Here is a 17,010-nt window from a genome sequence, read left to right as displayed (position 1 = left end):
AATGTAAAGTTCTTGAATTTAATATGGGTCCTATTTGCATGTTTTATGGATGTTAATAATATGTGTTGTGTCTTATTTATTATGACTTCTTTCTTTGTTTGCTTCTTTTAAACAGTGTTAATGAGTTACATGACCCAACTTACCAATACAGAGTAGATACTGGCAATTTCCAGGTGAGTCACTAACTAAAAATATCTAATGAGATAAATGGAATCTGTCACCAGCGACCTCCCTCTCCAACTGCTTGGCAGTGGTTTATGTGATTAAAACACTGTGATTTCTTTTGTTGATTTAAGGTTCCTCTTTTGAGTTTTGATACTTTTTCTTACTATGCAAATGTAGGCCTTTGGAGCAGGGAAGGCGTCACCATTGCTCTTGTTGCATACAAGCTCCACTCTGTGACCCCCCCCCCCCACTCACTAGCTACAGTATTTGTCTATGTAAACAGTTTGGTAGGGAGATTGCAGATGAAAGCCTTCCTTTAAGGTTCTTCCTCTTATGCCTGGAAGAAAAAAAGGAATGCGTGAATGGTGCACAGACACCCCACGGACTTTGTGTTAACATATATTGGTAGTGGCTGCCAAGTAGTTCTTTGTAGAAGGTAAATATGATGTTACTTAATAATGTGCTGTTCATCTGTTGTTTTTAGGGCATGAAAATTTTCTTTCTAATAGTGGCGACTTTGTACATCCTGTATCTCTTGTTTCTGGTTATACGAGCATGCACTGAATTGCGAAACATGCCATATGTTGGTAAGTATTTCTATAAGAAATAGAGCACACAATGTGGATAATATAAGGTTTGGTGAAATCTAGGAATCGTTCATTAAAGTTGTTACATATATCTTGAGGAAAGATAAATCGTTTCAGAGGGTAAGCTGGTGCACCCCATGGTGTTTTATCTCAGCTATGAAGTTGGCACCATGAACTTGCTGTCATGGCTACTAATGGCTGCTCTGTTTCAGTGCCATTGATTATCAGTAAGGCTTATTTTATACCATATTCGAGGGGCTTGTCCCACGTGTAAATGTTAATTTCTCGCCCATATTCATTGGGGGACACAGAAACCATGGTATAGCTATGTCCTCTAGGAGGCGTTGACACTAGTAAAAGCTGTTAGCTCCTCCCCTGGCAGCTATACCCCCTCCAGCCTGGAGAGAGAGCTTCAGTTTTTTCTAGTGTCAATAGGGGACAAGACCTCTCTACTCTGCAGGGATCTCCTGAAGATTTTTTATTTTAGTTTTTTTTTTTTCCTTCTTTTTCAGATGGGAAAACAGTGGTCGCCTCGCCTCCCTGTTCTCCCGGGGTCGAGTTGCGCCAGTGCCGGTTCCCCGCACTGCTGCCTCCCCCACAGAAGACAAGGCTCCCCTGCATCCCGCAAGCCAAGGGGTCACCCATCCAAGCCCCCTTTTCTAGCGGTCCTGCCACTACGGTGCCAGTAGCTGAAGGGGTGACCCTGCTGGACCAGAGGAGGGGTGAAGATGGCGGCTGGACAGAAGATGAGGTGAGTATACGGGACTAGGTAAGTATTAACCCCTTCCCCCTCCCTCCCTCTTGGCATGGTTCTCCCCTGGTGCCCTTCACCAGTCTCCCTCTCGGCATAGTGTTCTCCTGCCCTCAGGGTTAACTAGGGGGACACAGCAGGCACAAGCTGCCAGGGGCCCTTATTATCTCTCAAGACCCCTATAACAGTCCCTCTCACTCCCCCCTAGGCCGGTGGACGGCTACTAGGGGGTTAATATGGAGGAGGAATCGGGGCGCTAATAGGGGGTTATTATGGAGAAATCGGGGCCGCAACGCTCAGCCCGGGCGAGATGGCGCTGCGGTGACAGTTTATACATCAGCGGGACGAAGAGGAGCGCACGGCTCCTGCTCCCCGCTACCGCTCTATATTCCGACCCTGGCGAGAGCGGGCGCCAAGCGCGCCGCTCCGTCAGGGTTAATGAGGGGAAAAACAATTGCGGACGCCTCGTGCGCCGCATACTTCATTTACCTCATGGGGGACTCCAACCATCTGCTGCATTCCCCCTTAGCACCGGCAGTATCTGTTTCCTCCCTTTTCTTCCCCCGGGCCGTCCCGGTGGCCATGTGTTAGCTGGCAACTGTTCCGGGGGGGGAGCTGGCGCAAAATTCTCCCGCCTAGCTGTTCCCCCTCCCCCAGAGCCAGCTGAGCACCGTCTCCTGCTCTGTTTTTTTTTTTTTTTTTTTTTTTTAAACCCTTCCTGGCCAGCCATTTCATTCGGCCGGCCCTGGGTCTTCAAGAATTAATACAGTGCAGTTACTTAATCGTCCGTGCACTGCCATGGTGTTCAGGCCGCACCTTTCTCTGCCGACCCCGCTCTTTAAGTGGGGGGTGAACGCCCCAGTCAGTCCGGCCGGTCTGTGGGGGGGCACTCTGGGCGGGCGAATTCTTTCCGCCCTTCTCCCCCTTCCCCCAGTCACCTGCTGAGCCCCGTCTGAGACTGCCTTAACCCTTTATGACCACCTAACGGCATGATTATCTGGGGTTCTTCCCCTAGGTACACTGTACATGAGTGGAGGATTTAACCCCCTTCCTGCTGTCTTCCTATTTAAAAAAAAAAATAAAAAAATAATAATAATAAAGGAAATGTGCGCCCATACAGGTCCCCCTCCTCAGCCGCAGGGCCACCCGGTCTGTGTGGTCCCACACTGGGCCCGTGCCCTATCTCGGGTAAAGAGGGACCTCGCATAGTTCCCAATCCGCCCTCCGGGGCCGTTTTGGTTGATGATTCTCCACCTGTGCAATCCAGTGACTGACCACTGCTGGATCCCCAATCCGTCCTCCGGGGCCGTTTGGTTAATAATTCTCCACCGGCTCAATACAGCGGAGAACCTCTGCAATTCCTAATCCACCCTCCGGGTTCGTTTGGTTGATAGTTCTCCACCTGCGCAATTCAATGAAGGATCTCCGCAGGATTCCCAATCCGTCCTCCGGGGCCGTTTGGTTGATAATTCTCCACCTGCGCCATACAGTGGAGAACCTCTGGAATTCCCCGAACCACCCTCCGGGGTCGTTTGGTGATAATTTTCCACCAGCGTATTCAATAAGGGACCTCTGACATTCCCAGTCCACCCTTCTGGGTCATTTGGTTGGTAATTCCCCACCTGCGCAATTCCAGTGGGAGACAACTGGAACTTCCCAATCCGCCCTCTGGGGTCGTTTGATTGATAATTCTCCGCCAGCGCAATTTTATACAGGACCCCTGTTCCCAATCCACCCCCTGGGTAGTTTGGTTGCTAAGCCCCCACCTGCGCAGTCCGCATCTGCCAGGGGCGAGGTTCTGAAGGGCAGACCTGCACGCTAGCGGACCACAGCAGGTCATCTTCTCCTCGAATATCTCCACACCCCCTCTCTTCCTCCCCGGGTCACGCTCAAGCGCACCCTCTCTCACAGGAGCGGGTCCGTCCGAGGGAAGGGGGGGGGGATAACTGATTCAGACCCTGACATGAATCCGAAGCAATCCCCTAAGATTGCGTCTACGGTGGCCAGCAGCACTTGTCGTAGGCATTACCCCCTTCCTTAGGCAGAGTAATTGCACTACTTTGGGATACAGTACTGACCTTATACATTGTTCCCTGTCATAGGTGGACTAAGTACAATAACACTGATTTCAGTGCCGGACGTATACATTCCCCCTTCTGTAGGTGGCGGAATTGCATCTCCACTGGGTTGAGTACCTGCTGTATTCATTAGCTCCTTCCACACGTGGAAGGATGACATTATCACTGGTTACAAGGTGTGCTGTATGCATTACCCCCTTATTTAGGTGCTAATTGCACTCTCACAGGGTACAGGACTCGCCATATGCACTAGTTCTCGCCGTGGGCATTAACCCCCCTTCTTAGGTGGGGTATTTTCCCTACCAATGGCTTAAGTACTCCGTACGCATTCCACCTTCCATAGGTAGGGTAATTGCACCACCATTGGATACGGTCCGACTGTCGCGCTATCCTCCCATAGGCGGAGTGTTGCACATCACTGTGCTTCCTGCCTGCCTTACCCCCTTTCGCAAGTGATCCATTAGAGGGGGAATAACTGAATATCTTCAGATACAGCACAGGGGGTTTACTAGCATCACTTGTATCCTAGAGACTCTTATCTCCATGGGTCTTCATTGTTCCAGTCGGTCATGATATTATCCGCATCAGTAGTAGTGCATACACCATTGCACATATATGGTGTGTACGTTCCAGCGAGTCAAGTGCTTTACTGACTGTATTCTCTATCCACCACTCCTCCTTCTCTGGGAAAGTGGTTATGCTGGCACTCTGGTAGCAGCTACAGCGTGTTCTCCTCCACACAAGTCTTTAAGGTTGCTCTACTTAAACTGGGGCAGTATGGTACGGGGCTTCTACGGATAGTCAGGCTTCCCTCTCAGTTTTTTGCGCTGACAGGGCGAGCGCTGGCTACTACTGTGGGAGCGGTATTGCGTACCACTACATGCTTGGGTTCTGTCTGTTCAGTTTTTCGTCAGTTGATGGACTCTTCTACAACTGAAATCCTTGGCTACTTCTGTATAGCGCCAGTCTCAGATGGGAAATGAGCATGGACCTAGCCTATTCTTCCCCTGTCCTTTTCCTCCTCTGGATCATGATTCATAGACACCCCGCATGCCTTGGTAGTTCCTATGTTACTACCTTCCCTCATCTGTATCTGCACGGGGTATTTTTTTGATGGCCTTCCATTTCAGACACGCTCCGGTCCTGACTGGTGGGCCGTGGCAACCTCCACATCCCTCCTTCTATGTGGACTCCTTCCATTGGTCTGGGTGTGCTAACGGTATCTACACGAAAGCTCCCCACCTTCTCTCCCTAGCAGGAGTTCCGGAAACATACGACATGGATGCCCTGACATCTCCTTGGCGGGAGTTCTCACTCCTTACGTGTTTCTTCTCTCCTACCCAGGGTTCTACGGAGGATCAGATGGAGGGCATTCCGACAAATCCTAGTCGCTCCGGGTTGGCCCCGTCGCACGTGGTACGCCAATCTTGTTCTCCTTCTAGGAGATGTCCCTTGTCACTGCCCTCAGAGACGACCTTCTTTCAGGGTCCGGTCTTGCATCGGCCTTTAGGGTCTTGGTTGACTGCGTGGCTATTAAAACTGTCATCCTGAGGTGGAGGAAGTTTTTTCGGCGGACGTCATCCGCACTATGATTCAGGCTTGGAAGCCTGCACCGCCCAGGATCTATTATATTATCTTGCGGTCCTCCTGGCCTTCTGTGAAAGCCGGGACATTCCCTCACTCAGTTTTTTCTCTCTCCACGGTCCTATCCTTTCTTATAATCAGGGTTGGACCTTCGTTTAGCCCTTAGTTTTCTTGATGGGTCAGGTGTTGGCTCTTCTATCCTGGGGCAGCTTCCAGCGTCCTCTGGTTCCCCTGACGCCCATGGAAACTTTCCTTCAGGGAGTGGCACATGCGGTTCCTCCGTACCGTCCTTTATCGCCTTGGGATATGAATATAGTTCTCTCAGCGTTCCAGTCTTCTACCTTTGAGCCCTTGGGGAGATATCTCTCCGGCTCCTGTCCTAGAAGGTAGTTTTTTCTTGTGGCTCTCACATCCATCAGACGGGTGTTCGAGTTGGGGGTGCTCTCTTGCAGAGAACACTTCCTGGGTCTTCACAGGGATAAGCCGGTTCTCCGGCCCATTCCTTTTTTCTCCTGAAGGTGGTCTCTGTCTTCCACATCAATGTAGAAATTGTCCTTCCTTCACTGTCCCTCTCCTTCACTCTCTAGGGAAGGGAGTTACGTCATTGACGTCAGGGCTCTGATCATTATTGGCAGCCTCCAGTCCCTTCCGGCGTACAGAACCCCCCCCCCCCCCCCCCCCCCCCCCCCTTTTTTTTTTTTTTTTGTCATCCGGAGGTTCCACGCAAAGGATTGGCTGCCTTAAGGTGGCAATTGCACGATGGATTCGGTCTGCAAATGCTGTACCATTCCGCACCCAGGTGCGGGGTTCCGCCCTTAGGTGTCTCGGGTCGCTCCACTGAGCGGTGGACGCTTCTTGGGCTCTGAGGCATCGCGCTTCGGCCACTGCTTAGCCCACTTGGTCTTGCAGGCAGCAGTTTTCTTAGATACCAGCAGGGACGCTTGCTTCCATGGGTCTGTGGTTTTTCCCTCCCCATGGACTGCTCTTGAACGTCCCACGGTTTCTGTGTCCCCCAACGAATATGGGCGAGTAAAGGAGATTTTTGTATAACTTACCAGTAAAATCTCTTTCTCGCTCTTCATTGGGGGACACAGCACCCACCCAGTATTGTTGTTTGACCACAGTTGTGGCAGTTGCTGGTTAGATACCTATGGGTTTTTTGGCATGGTTGGTGTTCCATGTTTTTTCTTGGTTAGCTTGCTTCTCCTACTGCGTGTTCACAAACTGAAGCTCTCTCTCCAGGCTGGCGGAGCTAACAGCTTTTACTAGTGTCAACGCCTCCTAGAGGACATAGCTATACCACGGTTTCTGTGTCCCCCAATGAAGAACGAGAAAGAGATTTTACTGGTAAGTTATACAAAAATCTCCTTTTATTCTGTTAGATTGTGTACCACATATCGGAATTTCTTAAAGGGGTATTCCCATCACAATGATCACTGTTAAATCTGTTAATGATTTGACAGTGATCATTTTTGTAAATACATTTAATTACCCAATTCCCACCCTTTTTGAGAAAATAAGTCCCCTCTTACCTGATCGTTGTCTTTCGTCTCCAATGGTTACGGCCACCTCCCCTGTCGAATCCCGCCGGGCCGCGCTTGCGCAGAAGACTGAAGACTTTCTCCCGGCCGGGCAATGTCCTGAACGCGCACGCCGCCGCGCATGCGCCATGATGACTTCTTCCTGGCCAGTATAGTACAGAGCTGTGAACGCACACGCCAGCTCTGTACTATACAGGCCAGGAATAAGTCACCATGGCGCATGCGCGGCGGCGTGCGCGCTCAGGACATTGCCCGGCCAGGAGAAAATCTTCAGTCTTCTGCGCAAGCGCGGCCTGGCCGGGAGAAGACGTCAATCAAGCCCAGCTGAATCCAGGAAGTGAACGTCGCGGTCAACGAAGATGAGTATGAAAAGTGAAGATGGGAATACCCCTTTAAAAAACTTCCCTGTGTCTAGATACTACCGTTACTTACCTGTTATGGCATCCATTGGTGTTATTTTAATTTGTTCTTTGAGCATTCACCTAATGTGTCCAGTGCTCATGAGAAGAACCCACTCCTATTTCCCTGATTGCTATTGACTGGGCTCCTCAATATGGAGAATCAATCTGCCTCCAGGACCCAGGTGGTAGGACTAAGCTACTGAGAATGTGTGACCTGCAGCACTGGACACTTTAGGCTGATGGAGGTCGTAAGAAGAGCGGCAGGAGGCACCATAACAAGTATGTAACATTATCATCTAGATTCTAGACAGTCTTTCCAACAGAAAGCTTATGTTTTGTATGGTCTAACAAAGCAATTTATTAGCAGGGCAACACCTTTAAAGAGATTATGCAATGTCAGGATATTGATCACCTATCAATAGCACCCCCACCGACCAGCTGGTTGAAGAGGCAGCGGCGCTTATGCGAGTGCTGCATCCTCTTCATAGGTAATCTGCACGCCATTTCCCCTGTAATGGCGATGCAGTATAATTACACCTTTTTTTCCCATTCACTTGCAAGGGACAGGAAGGTGTAATTACATTGCAATGCCACTACAAGGGAGATGGCATACAACTTTAAAGAGGACGCAGCGTTCACAGCTGATTGTCGGGGTGCCAGGATTCGGAGCCCCGACAAACTGATATTGGTGACCTATCCTGAGGATAGCTCAATATCCTGATACATTGGGGATTCATCTTTATGTAAATGTAAATATCTTTGTTAAATACATTATTTTGCATATCTTCTAATGGCCCTGGGCAACAGAGTCTAATATAGTTCCAATCTGGCTGAAATCTCTGATTGGTCAGTGTTTTGCATACTATCAAGCATCCACTATACTGTATGGGCTTGGTCAGGGAAGTGTGTGGGGGCAAACTTGTCAACTCGTGTAGGTAGCAGGCAGCTCAACTGTGAATACAGATCAGGCCATATTTACTCATAGATTTTCACTGCACATTCTGTTTTACACACTTACTATATATGTACAGTATAGAGCCCCATTCACATGATGCAGAAAAAATATGCTTATTCAAGGGCATGCTGCAGATTTTTTAATGCTCTTTTATGTTGTGGATTGCTAAGGCTGGTTTCACACTTGCGTTGTCCGGATCCGGCGTGTACTCCATTTGCCGGAATTACACGCCGGATCCGGAAAAACGCGAGTGAACTGAAAGCATTTGAAGACGGATCCATCTTCAAAATGCGTTCAGTGTTACTATGGCACCCAGGACGCTATTAAAGTCCTGGCTGCCATAGTAGTAGTGGGGAGCGGGGGAGCAATATACTTACAGTCCGTGCGGCTCCCGGGGTGCTCCAGAATGTCGTCAGAGCGCCCCATGCGCATGGATGACGTGCCATGCGATCACGTGATCCATGCGCTTGGGGCGCCCTGATGTCACTCTGGAGCGCCCGGGGAGCCGCACGGACGGTAAGTATACTGCTCCCCACTACACTTTACCATGGCTGCCAGGACTTTAGCGTCTTGGCAGCCATGGTAACCATTCAGAAAAAGCTATACGTCGCATCCGGCAATGCGCCGAAACGACGTTTAGCTTAAGGCCGCATCCGGATTAATGCCTTTCAATGGGCATTAATTCCGGATCCGGCCTTGCGGCAAGTGTTCAGGATTTTTGGCCGGAGCAAAAAGCGCAGCGTGCTGCGGTATTTTCTCCGGCCAAAAAACGTTCCGGTCCTGAACTGAAGACATCCTGATGCATCCTGAACGGATTTCTCTCCATTCAGAATGCATTAGGATAAAACTGATCAGGATTCTTCCGGCATAGAGCCCCAACGACGGAACTCTATGCCGGAAGAAAAGAACGCAAGTGTGAAAGAGCCCTAAGAAAATAGGTAAAATCTATCAACATTGTCATGTTTATCGTGCAGAGAGAGATTTTTTTCCTCTGGAAATCTGCCATGGGGGCAAGTTGAATGATTGATTGTATGGTTAATTGAAAGGTATTGGGTGGTATACTGAATGGATGTAACTCAGAAACTATACAAAAAGTGTGATGCAATGTATGCACAACTTTACTTAGCCTTTTCTGTAGATTCTATATGTATATGAATGAAAAACTGGTTCCCAGAAGTTGATAAAGATGATTAACTGTGGCTGCATTTTTTACTTTTAAATTCATTTTGTGGACATATGAGGCCAAGTGCGCACAGTGTTTAGGAGCCAGGGCTATGGCATAGAAGTCGCAGATGAGCTGGTCTTGGGTGAAGTTAATAAAAATATACAACTCCGGCTATTATATAAAAGAAATATTGTATAATTTATTAATTAAATGTGTTGTTTGTTGCAGATTTATTTTCAGAGGAATGTAGGAAAGTTTATACATTTTAAGCTACATGCACACAATCATGTGCAGGCTGGGAAATATGGCCCGACAGATGGCGGCTCATCGGACCCAAACTTACTGCATCGTAGTGTTTTATGATGCAGTGAATTCTGATCTGACTGTAGGTCTGTTGTACTGTACTCACATGAAATCACTCTGATACAGTAAGTTCGGGTCAGATGAACCGCCGTTCGTCTGGGAGATGTTACACAAGCCATGGCTCCCGAACTGCACGCGATCTTGTTCATGCAACCTTAATCATATAAATGTATGCCCCACATGTTCTATAAATTTAAGGCCCCTACTTATAAAAAAAATAAAACTGAGATTACTAGGATGCATTAGTGGGAAGATGGTGATGTAAATCCAATGAATTTATTACTAATTATTATACATGAAGTATTAAGGATTTCGAGCTGGAGTCAATGTGTAAAAAAAAAAAAAAACTTTGAGTATTGGCACAGACTTGGTTTGAACATTACATTCAACTTGTAAGGACCACAAGCAAAAAGATAAAAATAAAAGTTTTTTTTTTTTTTTTTTTACATGGCGTCTGTATGTAACAGATGCCACTGTATAGCATTTGTCACAGACGTCCATCAGAGGTGTGCCTTAGGAACGTATACTTCAGAGGGATCTATCTAAGAAGCATCCTTAGAAGTTGGCATTGTTCATGATTACAAGACAACTCTCTATGAATTACAATTGTGTGGTTTTAGTAGTCTGTTACTGTCATTTACAGACAGCGTATGTTTTGTTCTGTTTCAGATCTGCGGTTAAAGTTTCTTACAGCATTGACGTTTCTAGTGCTTGTTATCAGGTATGTTGGTAATGGGATATTCAGCTATGAATGTGGCATGGAAGTAGCGTAGCTTTTTTTAATGATGGAGTAACATCCAACTTTTGCTAGAAGTCAAGGCCACCAATGAACCCTGAATGTTATATTTACTGGTCCCTACCAATCTATAGATCTATTTGGATTTTTTGGAGACTCTTTATTACAACCTGCTGATGCATTCGGGTATAAGCAGCAGTTGCCGTAACCTACCTGGGAACCTGCACAGAAAATCCTGCAGAGTTGTTTCTTGTACAGGTTCCCATTGGGTCATGAAAATCAGATACTCGCTGTAATTACTATTCCTTTTACTAGGATAAGGGTATTGGAACCTTTCAAGTACATATCTTTCTATTTCTCTGACTTGAAATCCATATGAATGATCGGCTATATTGAAGGGAAGAAAGCTGCAGTATTTCACTTTCTTTTTTTAGTCCCATGTGATCTGTTTGGGGGTTGATCACTCCCATCTTTACACAGGCCAATGCTTATGAACACTATCGTCCCATATAATGGGCCTTTAGACAGACTGTAGCAAATTGTGTCCTGCTTTGGATAGGGTTGAGCTGAAGAATATAACTGCATTATGAGCGTGTAGGTTGTAACTAATTACTTGTCTGTCTTCCAGCATTGTTATCCTGTATTTAAGATTCGGCTCAAAAGTATTACAAGATAATTTTGTCGCTGAGCTGACTACGCATTATCAAAATTATATCCTTTAACATCTGAATAAAGCAACTTTTCTGCATTTCACAAATGTGGAACTCTCCATGCTGTACCCAGATATGCAATGGTATTAATACATGTGATGTATTCAGGTGCTGCAGTGGTGGTTCAGCTGCATTGTGTGAATGGGATCGGGCTGCATGTTCATTCAACAATACAGTAATGGGACCATACTGCCTCCACCTGTCTCCTAAACAGAGCACTAAAAGTGGTGGAGGGCGGACTGCGTATGCGCCCTCCGTTAATTTCTATGGGGCCTAGGGCTGCAACGATTAATCGACTTTATCGATAATATTCGATAACGGGATTTGTTGTCGACGAATCCAGTTATCGAATAATCGCCGATTCGTTGCTATGCGGGTGAGCGGTTTACTTTTAATCAGCGCATCTTTATTTTACCTTACAATGAAGCTCCAGTAACAGGCAGAGCGGACGGCGGCGTAACGTCACTTACTCACGTGACGCGCCTGCTCCGCCTCCTTCATTCATAAAGTGGGCGGAGCAGGTGCGTCACGTGAGTGAGTGACGTTACGCCGCCGCCCGCTATGCCTGTTACCTGAGCTTCATTGTAAGGTAATAAAGATGTGCTGAGTAAAAGTTACTGCCAGAATACTCTGCTGTGAGCAGCGGTCCGGGGCTGTTATGGGGAGGGGGCTCTGTGTATGGCACTGTTATGGGAAGGGGATCTGGTGCACTGTTATTGGAAGGGGATCTGTGCACTGTTATTGGGAAGGGATCTGTGCACTGTTGTATGGGAGGGGGATCTGTGCACTGTTATGGGGAGGGGGATCTGTGGATGACACATATAGCATAAGATGCTATATAGTGTCATCTATAGATCCCCCCCCATATCAGTGTCATCCACAGATCCCCCCCCCCATAACAGTGCACAGATCCCCCTACCCATAACAGTGCCATCCACAGATCCCCCTCCCCATAACAGGGCACAGATCCCCCTCCCCATAACAGTGCCATCCACAGATCCCCCTCCCCATAACAGTGCATCCACAGATCCCCCTCCCCAATAACAGTGCCATCCACAGATCCCCCTCCCCATAACAGTGCCATCCACAGATCCCCCTCCCCATAACAGTGCCATCCACAGATCCCCCTCCCCATAACAGTGCCATCCACAGATCCCCCTCCCCATAACAGTGCCATCCACAGATCCCCCTCCCCATAACAGTGCCATCCACAGATCCCCCTCCCCATAACAGTGCCATCCACAGATCCCCCTCCCCATAACAGTGCCATCCACAGATCCCCCTCCCCATAACAGTGCCATCCACAGATCCCCCTCCCCATAACAGTGCCATCCACAGATCCCCCACCCCATAACAGTGCCATCCACAGATCCCCCTCCCCATAACAGTGCCATCCACAGATCCCCCTCCCCATAACAGTGCCATCCACAGATCCCCCTCCCCATAACAGTGCCATCCACAGATCCCCCTCCCCATAACAGTGCCATCCACAGATCCCCCTCCCCATAACAGTGCCATCCACAGATCCCCCTCCCCATAACAGTGCCATCCACAGATCCCCCTCCCCATAACAGTGCCATCCACAGATCCCCCTCCCCATAACAGTGCCATCCACAGATCCCCCTCCCCATAACAGTGCCAACCACAGATCCCCTCCCCATAACAGTGCCATCCACAGATCCCCCTCCCCATAACAGTGCCATCCACAGATCCCCCTCCCCATAACAGTGCATCCACAGATCCCCCTCCCCATAACAGGTCCATCCACAGATCCCCCTCCCCATAACATTGCCATCCACAGATCCCCCTCCCCAAAACAGTGCCATCCACAGATCCCCCTCCCCTTAACAGTGCCATCCACAGATCCCCCTCCCCTTAACAGTGCCATCCACAGATCCCCTCCCCATAACAGTGCCATCCACAGATCCCCCTCCCATAACAGTGCCATCCACAGATCCCCCCTCCCCATAACAGTGCCATCCACAGATCCCCCTCCCCATAACAGTGCCATCCACAGATCCCCCTCCCCATAACAGTGCCATCCACAGATCCCCCTCCCCATAACAGTGCCATACATAGTCACCCCATAACAGTGCCATCCACAGATCCCCCTCCCATAACAGTGCCATCCACAGATCCCCCTCCCCATAACAGTGCCATCCACAGATCCCCTCCCCATAACAGTGCCATCCACAGATTCCCCCTCCCATAACAGTGCCATCCACAGATCCCCCTCCCCATAACAGTGCCATCCACAGATCCCCCTCCCCATAACAGTGCCATCCACAGATCCCCCTCCCCATAACAGTGCCATCCACAGATCCCCCTCCCCATAACAGTGCCATCCACAGATCCCCTCCCATAACAGTGCCATCCACAGATCCCCCTCCCCATAACCGTGCCATCCACAGATCCCCCTCCCCATAACAGTGCCATCCACAGATCCCCCTCCCCATAACAGCCCCATCCACAGATCCCCCTCCCCATAACAGCGCCATTCCACAGATCCCCTCCCCATAACAGCGCCATCCACAGATCCCCCTCCCATAACAGCGCCATCCACAGATCCCCCTCCCCATAACAGCGCCATCCACAATCCCCCTCCCCATAACAGCGCCATCCACAGATCCCCCTCCCCATAACAGCGCCATCCACAGATCCCCCTCCCCATAACAGCGCCATCCACAGATCCCCCCCCCATAACAGCGCCATCCACAATTTGTTTTAATATGGCCTTTGAACATAATTTTTCAAGTAAAATCATATAAACCTCTTTGTTTTGTAATTTTGGTGTTTTTTCCCGATTTAATCGATTAAATTATCGACAACTAATCGATTATTCAAATAATCGTTAGCTGCACCCCTAATGGGGCCACCTATTGTCATCTGGCCCATAGAAGTGAATGGGAGCAGTTGCAGGTCATGCGCGGGGCACTCCCATTTACTTCTATGGGGAGAGAGCTTAGTGGTGACCGGACCAGGGTCCTCCAGCCACCACTTTGCCTGCTCTGTTCTCGATATAGATGTGGGTCCCAGCAGTGAGACCCACACCTATCAGACAATGGGGGTATATATCCTAGTTATTTTCCCCCATTGTCTCAGATGAGACAACCCCTTGAAAGCAGTTTTTAAGACCCCAAAGAGCTAATAAAACTGCTTGTGTGAACTTACCCTTAATAGTAATGTTTTTTCCTTAATCTGTAACACCAGCTGAGTTTTTATCATTTTATGGCCTATTGAACTTCTATCTTTACACTTTAGCCTTTGTATATTCTCCATCAAAAAATGCTCTTTATGGTAAGTGATTGATGAAAATAGACCAATAAACACTGCTGTAAGTATTTTTCTTGACTGTCAATATAAATGTATGCTTAAAGTCAGCATATGCAAATGGTCGGCTTACTTTTGGTCCTTTACAGTATATGAATGTTATATTGGATGAGTCTCCCACTTGAGAACCCCCTCTGAGTCAGAGCCAAGAGCTGAACAAAAAAGAAGTCTGGCTCTCACTTTCTTGTGCCCAGTCTATCAATGTATTACGTGGGCAACAATTAACTTGGATCACCTGTGGGTTAATGGTACATCTCTAGGCAGCTGGTTTTGGATAGTGTATGTAGCTTGTGGTAGCTGGCCTACTGTAATCACGTGGGTTGGAACTGTCTGAGAAGGGGGTGAACTTGAGACACCTGCTCAATGTTGCAGCATTCAGATGTATTGGAGCAGGACATACATAAGAACTTAGTAATTTTCATATAATGTATTAAAAGGCCTGGCGTTATGGTCTCTTAAGACCTTGTGCTCCCATCAGATGATAAGACATGCTTCTATAAGACAAAAAAAAGTGTTATTGACAATTTTATGTGACCAAGAACGGTACTGTTGGTAATGTAGAAACCTACAGTTACATCAGTTTTTTTATGTCTTTACCTTTTGCAGAGTCTCAGTTGAAGGATAACCCTGCCTTCTCAATGCTTAATGATTCTGATGATGACGTCATATATGGGTAAGTTCAGATCCTAATAATCCTGCTACCTCTTTATCTTATGTAGTGCTAAATGTTCTATTATGTTGTCATTTGTTCAATGTTCTTTTTTAATGCACTGAAGTTTCTGAATAATGATCAGGAGAAATGTCACGTCTTCGTATGCGGTATATAAGGACAATGCACATCCGGATAGCAGAGTGCCGTTTCCCCAGCATGATCTGCTGCCCAGAAATGATTTGTCGGTATAAACTATTTAATCAGATTAATTAGCGTTTGCTCATTCGTCTGGTGAATGCTGGCACCTTTACACAGGCCAATTACTGCCCAGTGTAAAGGGACCATAACGGTGGGGCAGGATATTTGACTGTCATGTGGGGGGGCATCAGACTGTTATATTGTTATGGTAGCATATGTGGCTGACAACAGTACCATTTACCTACTGTATGCATTTTTGAAGCTAAAAGCAGGAAGTTTTGTTAAAAAATTTAAATGAAAAGTGTCCTATGTATTTTTCGAGGTAAAATGTATCAGCCTTGAAGCAGAAGTAATATTTAAAACTTTTTGAAACTTAAGAAATATTTGTTTTGACATGCGGCAAAAAATAAAATCTGTTGTACTGTATATATTTTCCCTGATCATATAGCCTTAACTGCAGCTGAAGTCTGTCTTCAGCATAGGGATCGTGAACCTTGTTCTCACATGTACATTATTGCTCACAGGAGTGACTATGAAGAGATGCCCCTTCAAAATGGACAAGCCATCAGAGCCAAATATAAAGAGGAGTCTGATAGTGACTGAGATAACTCCATTGGGATGAGTGCCTTGAAGAACAGGAGGACTATTCTGCTTTCACTACACCTCTGTTACCTTGGAATGCTGCTCTTTCTGATTTTATTTTTTGTTATTTCTTTAATTGTGCAAAAATTAAACTTTGCAAGATGGGGATACAGGGAATATTGGTAATGGCCAGCTCTCTGTCCTTTACCTGAAGCCACAAAGCTACATCTAACACTCCTTGTTAAGAAGTTCACCACTGCCTTGATTAATTTTATTTATTTTTTTGCTCCTCAGCTTTTCCATTCCTGAAGGTTTCAGAATTCTTGTCATTCTTAATTGCTACTTAGAAAACGTGAATATGTGGTCGGTATTCTTTATCACTCACATTATGTCGGAATGGTGGTTGCCTATGTTGGTTTGAAGCTGATCTGTATCTTATTTCTGTTTTGTTAAAGGAATTGTCAAGAATTTGAAGAACATGGCTGCTTTCTTCCAAAAATAGCACCACACACAACCCATGGACATGTGTGATAACATGGCTCGGCCCTGTTTATTTCAATGGAACTGAGATGCAATACTGGATTCAACCCATGGACATGTGTGGCGCTTTGTCTTGAAGAAATCAACCATGTTTTTTTTTAACCCTGCACAACCCCTTTAAGGATTTATGAAGGAAAGACATTCTTTAGACATTTAAATGTAGCACACTATTTTAAAAGAGAAACTGATGTCGCACCTTACAGACAGTCGGAGTGAACAGGATCCAGAATATAGATTGTCATAAAATCACCTATGATCTGTAAGATAACTGAACTTCCACCATAATGCAATTCATTTTAATGATAAAATAGTTAGGAATTTTAAAGAGCTTCTGTCAGCAGGATCAACCTGATTATACCAGGCATACTGCCTCATTTGAACCTGTTGACAGTTGCTCTTTAAAGGGCTTCTGTCACCCCACTAAACCGTTTTTTTTTTTTTTGTTTACTAATAATCCCTATACTACGAGCTCTGCATACATAAGTTAAATAATCATTTTGGTTCAGTAGAATTTGATAAAAAAGCTATTTTTAAAATATGCAAATTACCTTGCTACCAGCAAGTAGGGCGGCTACTTGCTGGTAGCAGCCGCATCCTCCGATCCTAATGACTCCCCCTCCGCATTGTGATTGACAGGGCCAGGGAACGGAATCGCTCTCTGCTGGCCCTGCC

At 47.0% G+C, this 17,010-nt stretch overlaps 1 protein-coding gene across 2 annotated transcripts in view; it reads left to right on the top strand.

Annotated features, from left to right (window-relative positions):
• Positions 1–16,741, top strand: part of TMEM181 (transmembrane protein 181) — a 223,053-nt gene extending 206,312 nt beyond the window's left edge. For both annotated transcript variants that reach the window (XM_040429354.1, XM_040429355.1), the window contains exons 11-17: positions 116–173; positions 650–752; positions 10,260–10,311; positions 10,955–11,037; positions 14,244–14,333; positions 14,973–15,039; positions 15,741–16,741. In XM_040429354.1, coding sequence (XP_040285288.1) covers positions 116–173; positions 650–752; positions 10,260–10,311; positions 10,955–11,037; positions 14,244–14,333; positions 14,973–15,039; positions 15,741–15,819 — 532 coding nt within the window. In that variant the 3' untranslated portion in view covers positions 15,820–16,741. The remainder of the gene's footprint in view (positions 1–115; positions 174–649; positions 753–10,259; positions 10,312–10,954; positions 11,038–14,243; positions 14,334–14,972; positions 15,040–15,740) is intronic.
• Positions 16,742–17,010: the final 269 nt, after the last annotated feature.

This window comes from Bufo bufo, chromosome 4 (assembly GCF_905171765.1).
Source record: "Bufo bufo chromosome 4, aBufBuf1.1, whole genome shotgun sequence".
Lineage (NCBI taxonomy): Eukaryota > Metazoa > Chordata > Amphibia > Anura > Bufonidae > Bufo > Bufo bufo.
This window is presented reverse-complemented; position numbering and strand designations above follow the sequence as displayed.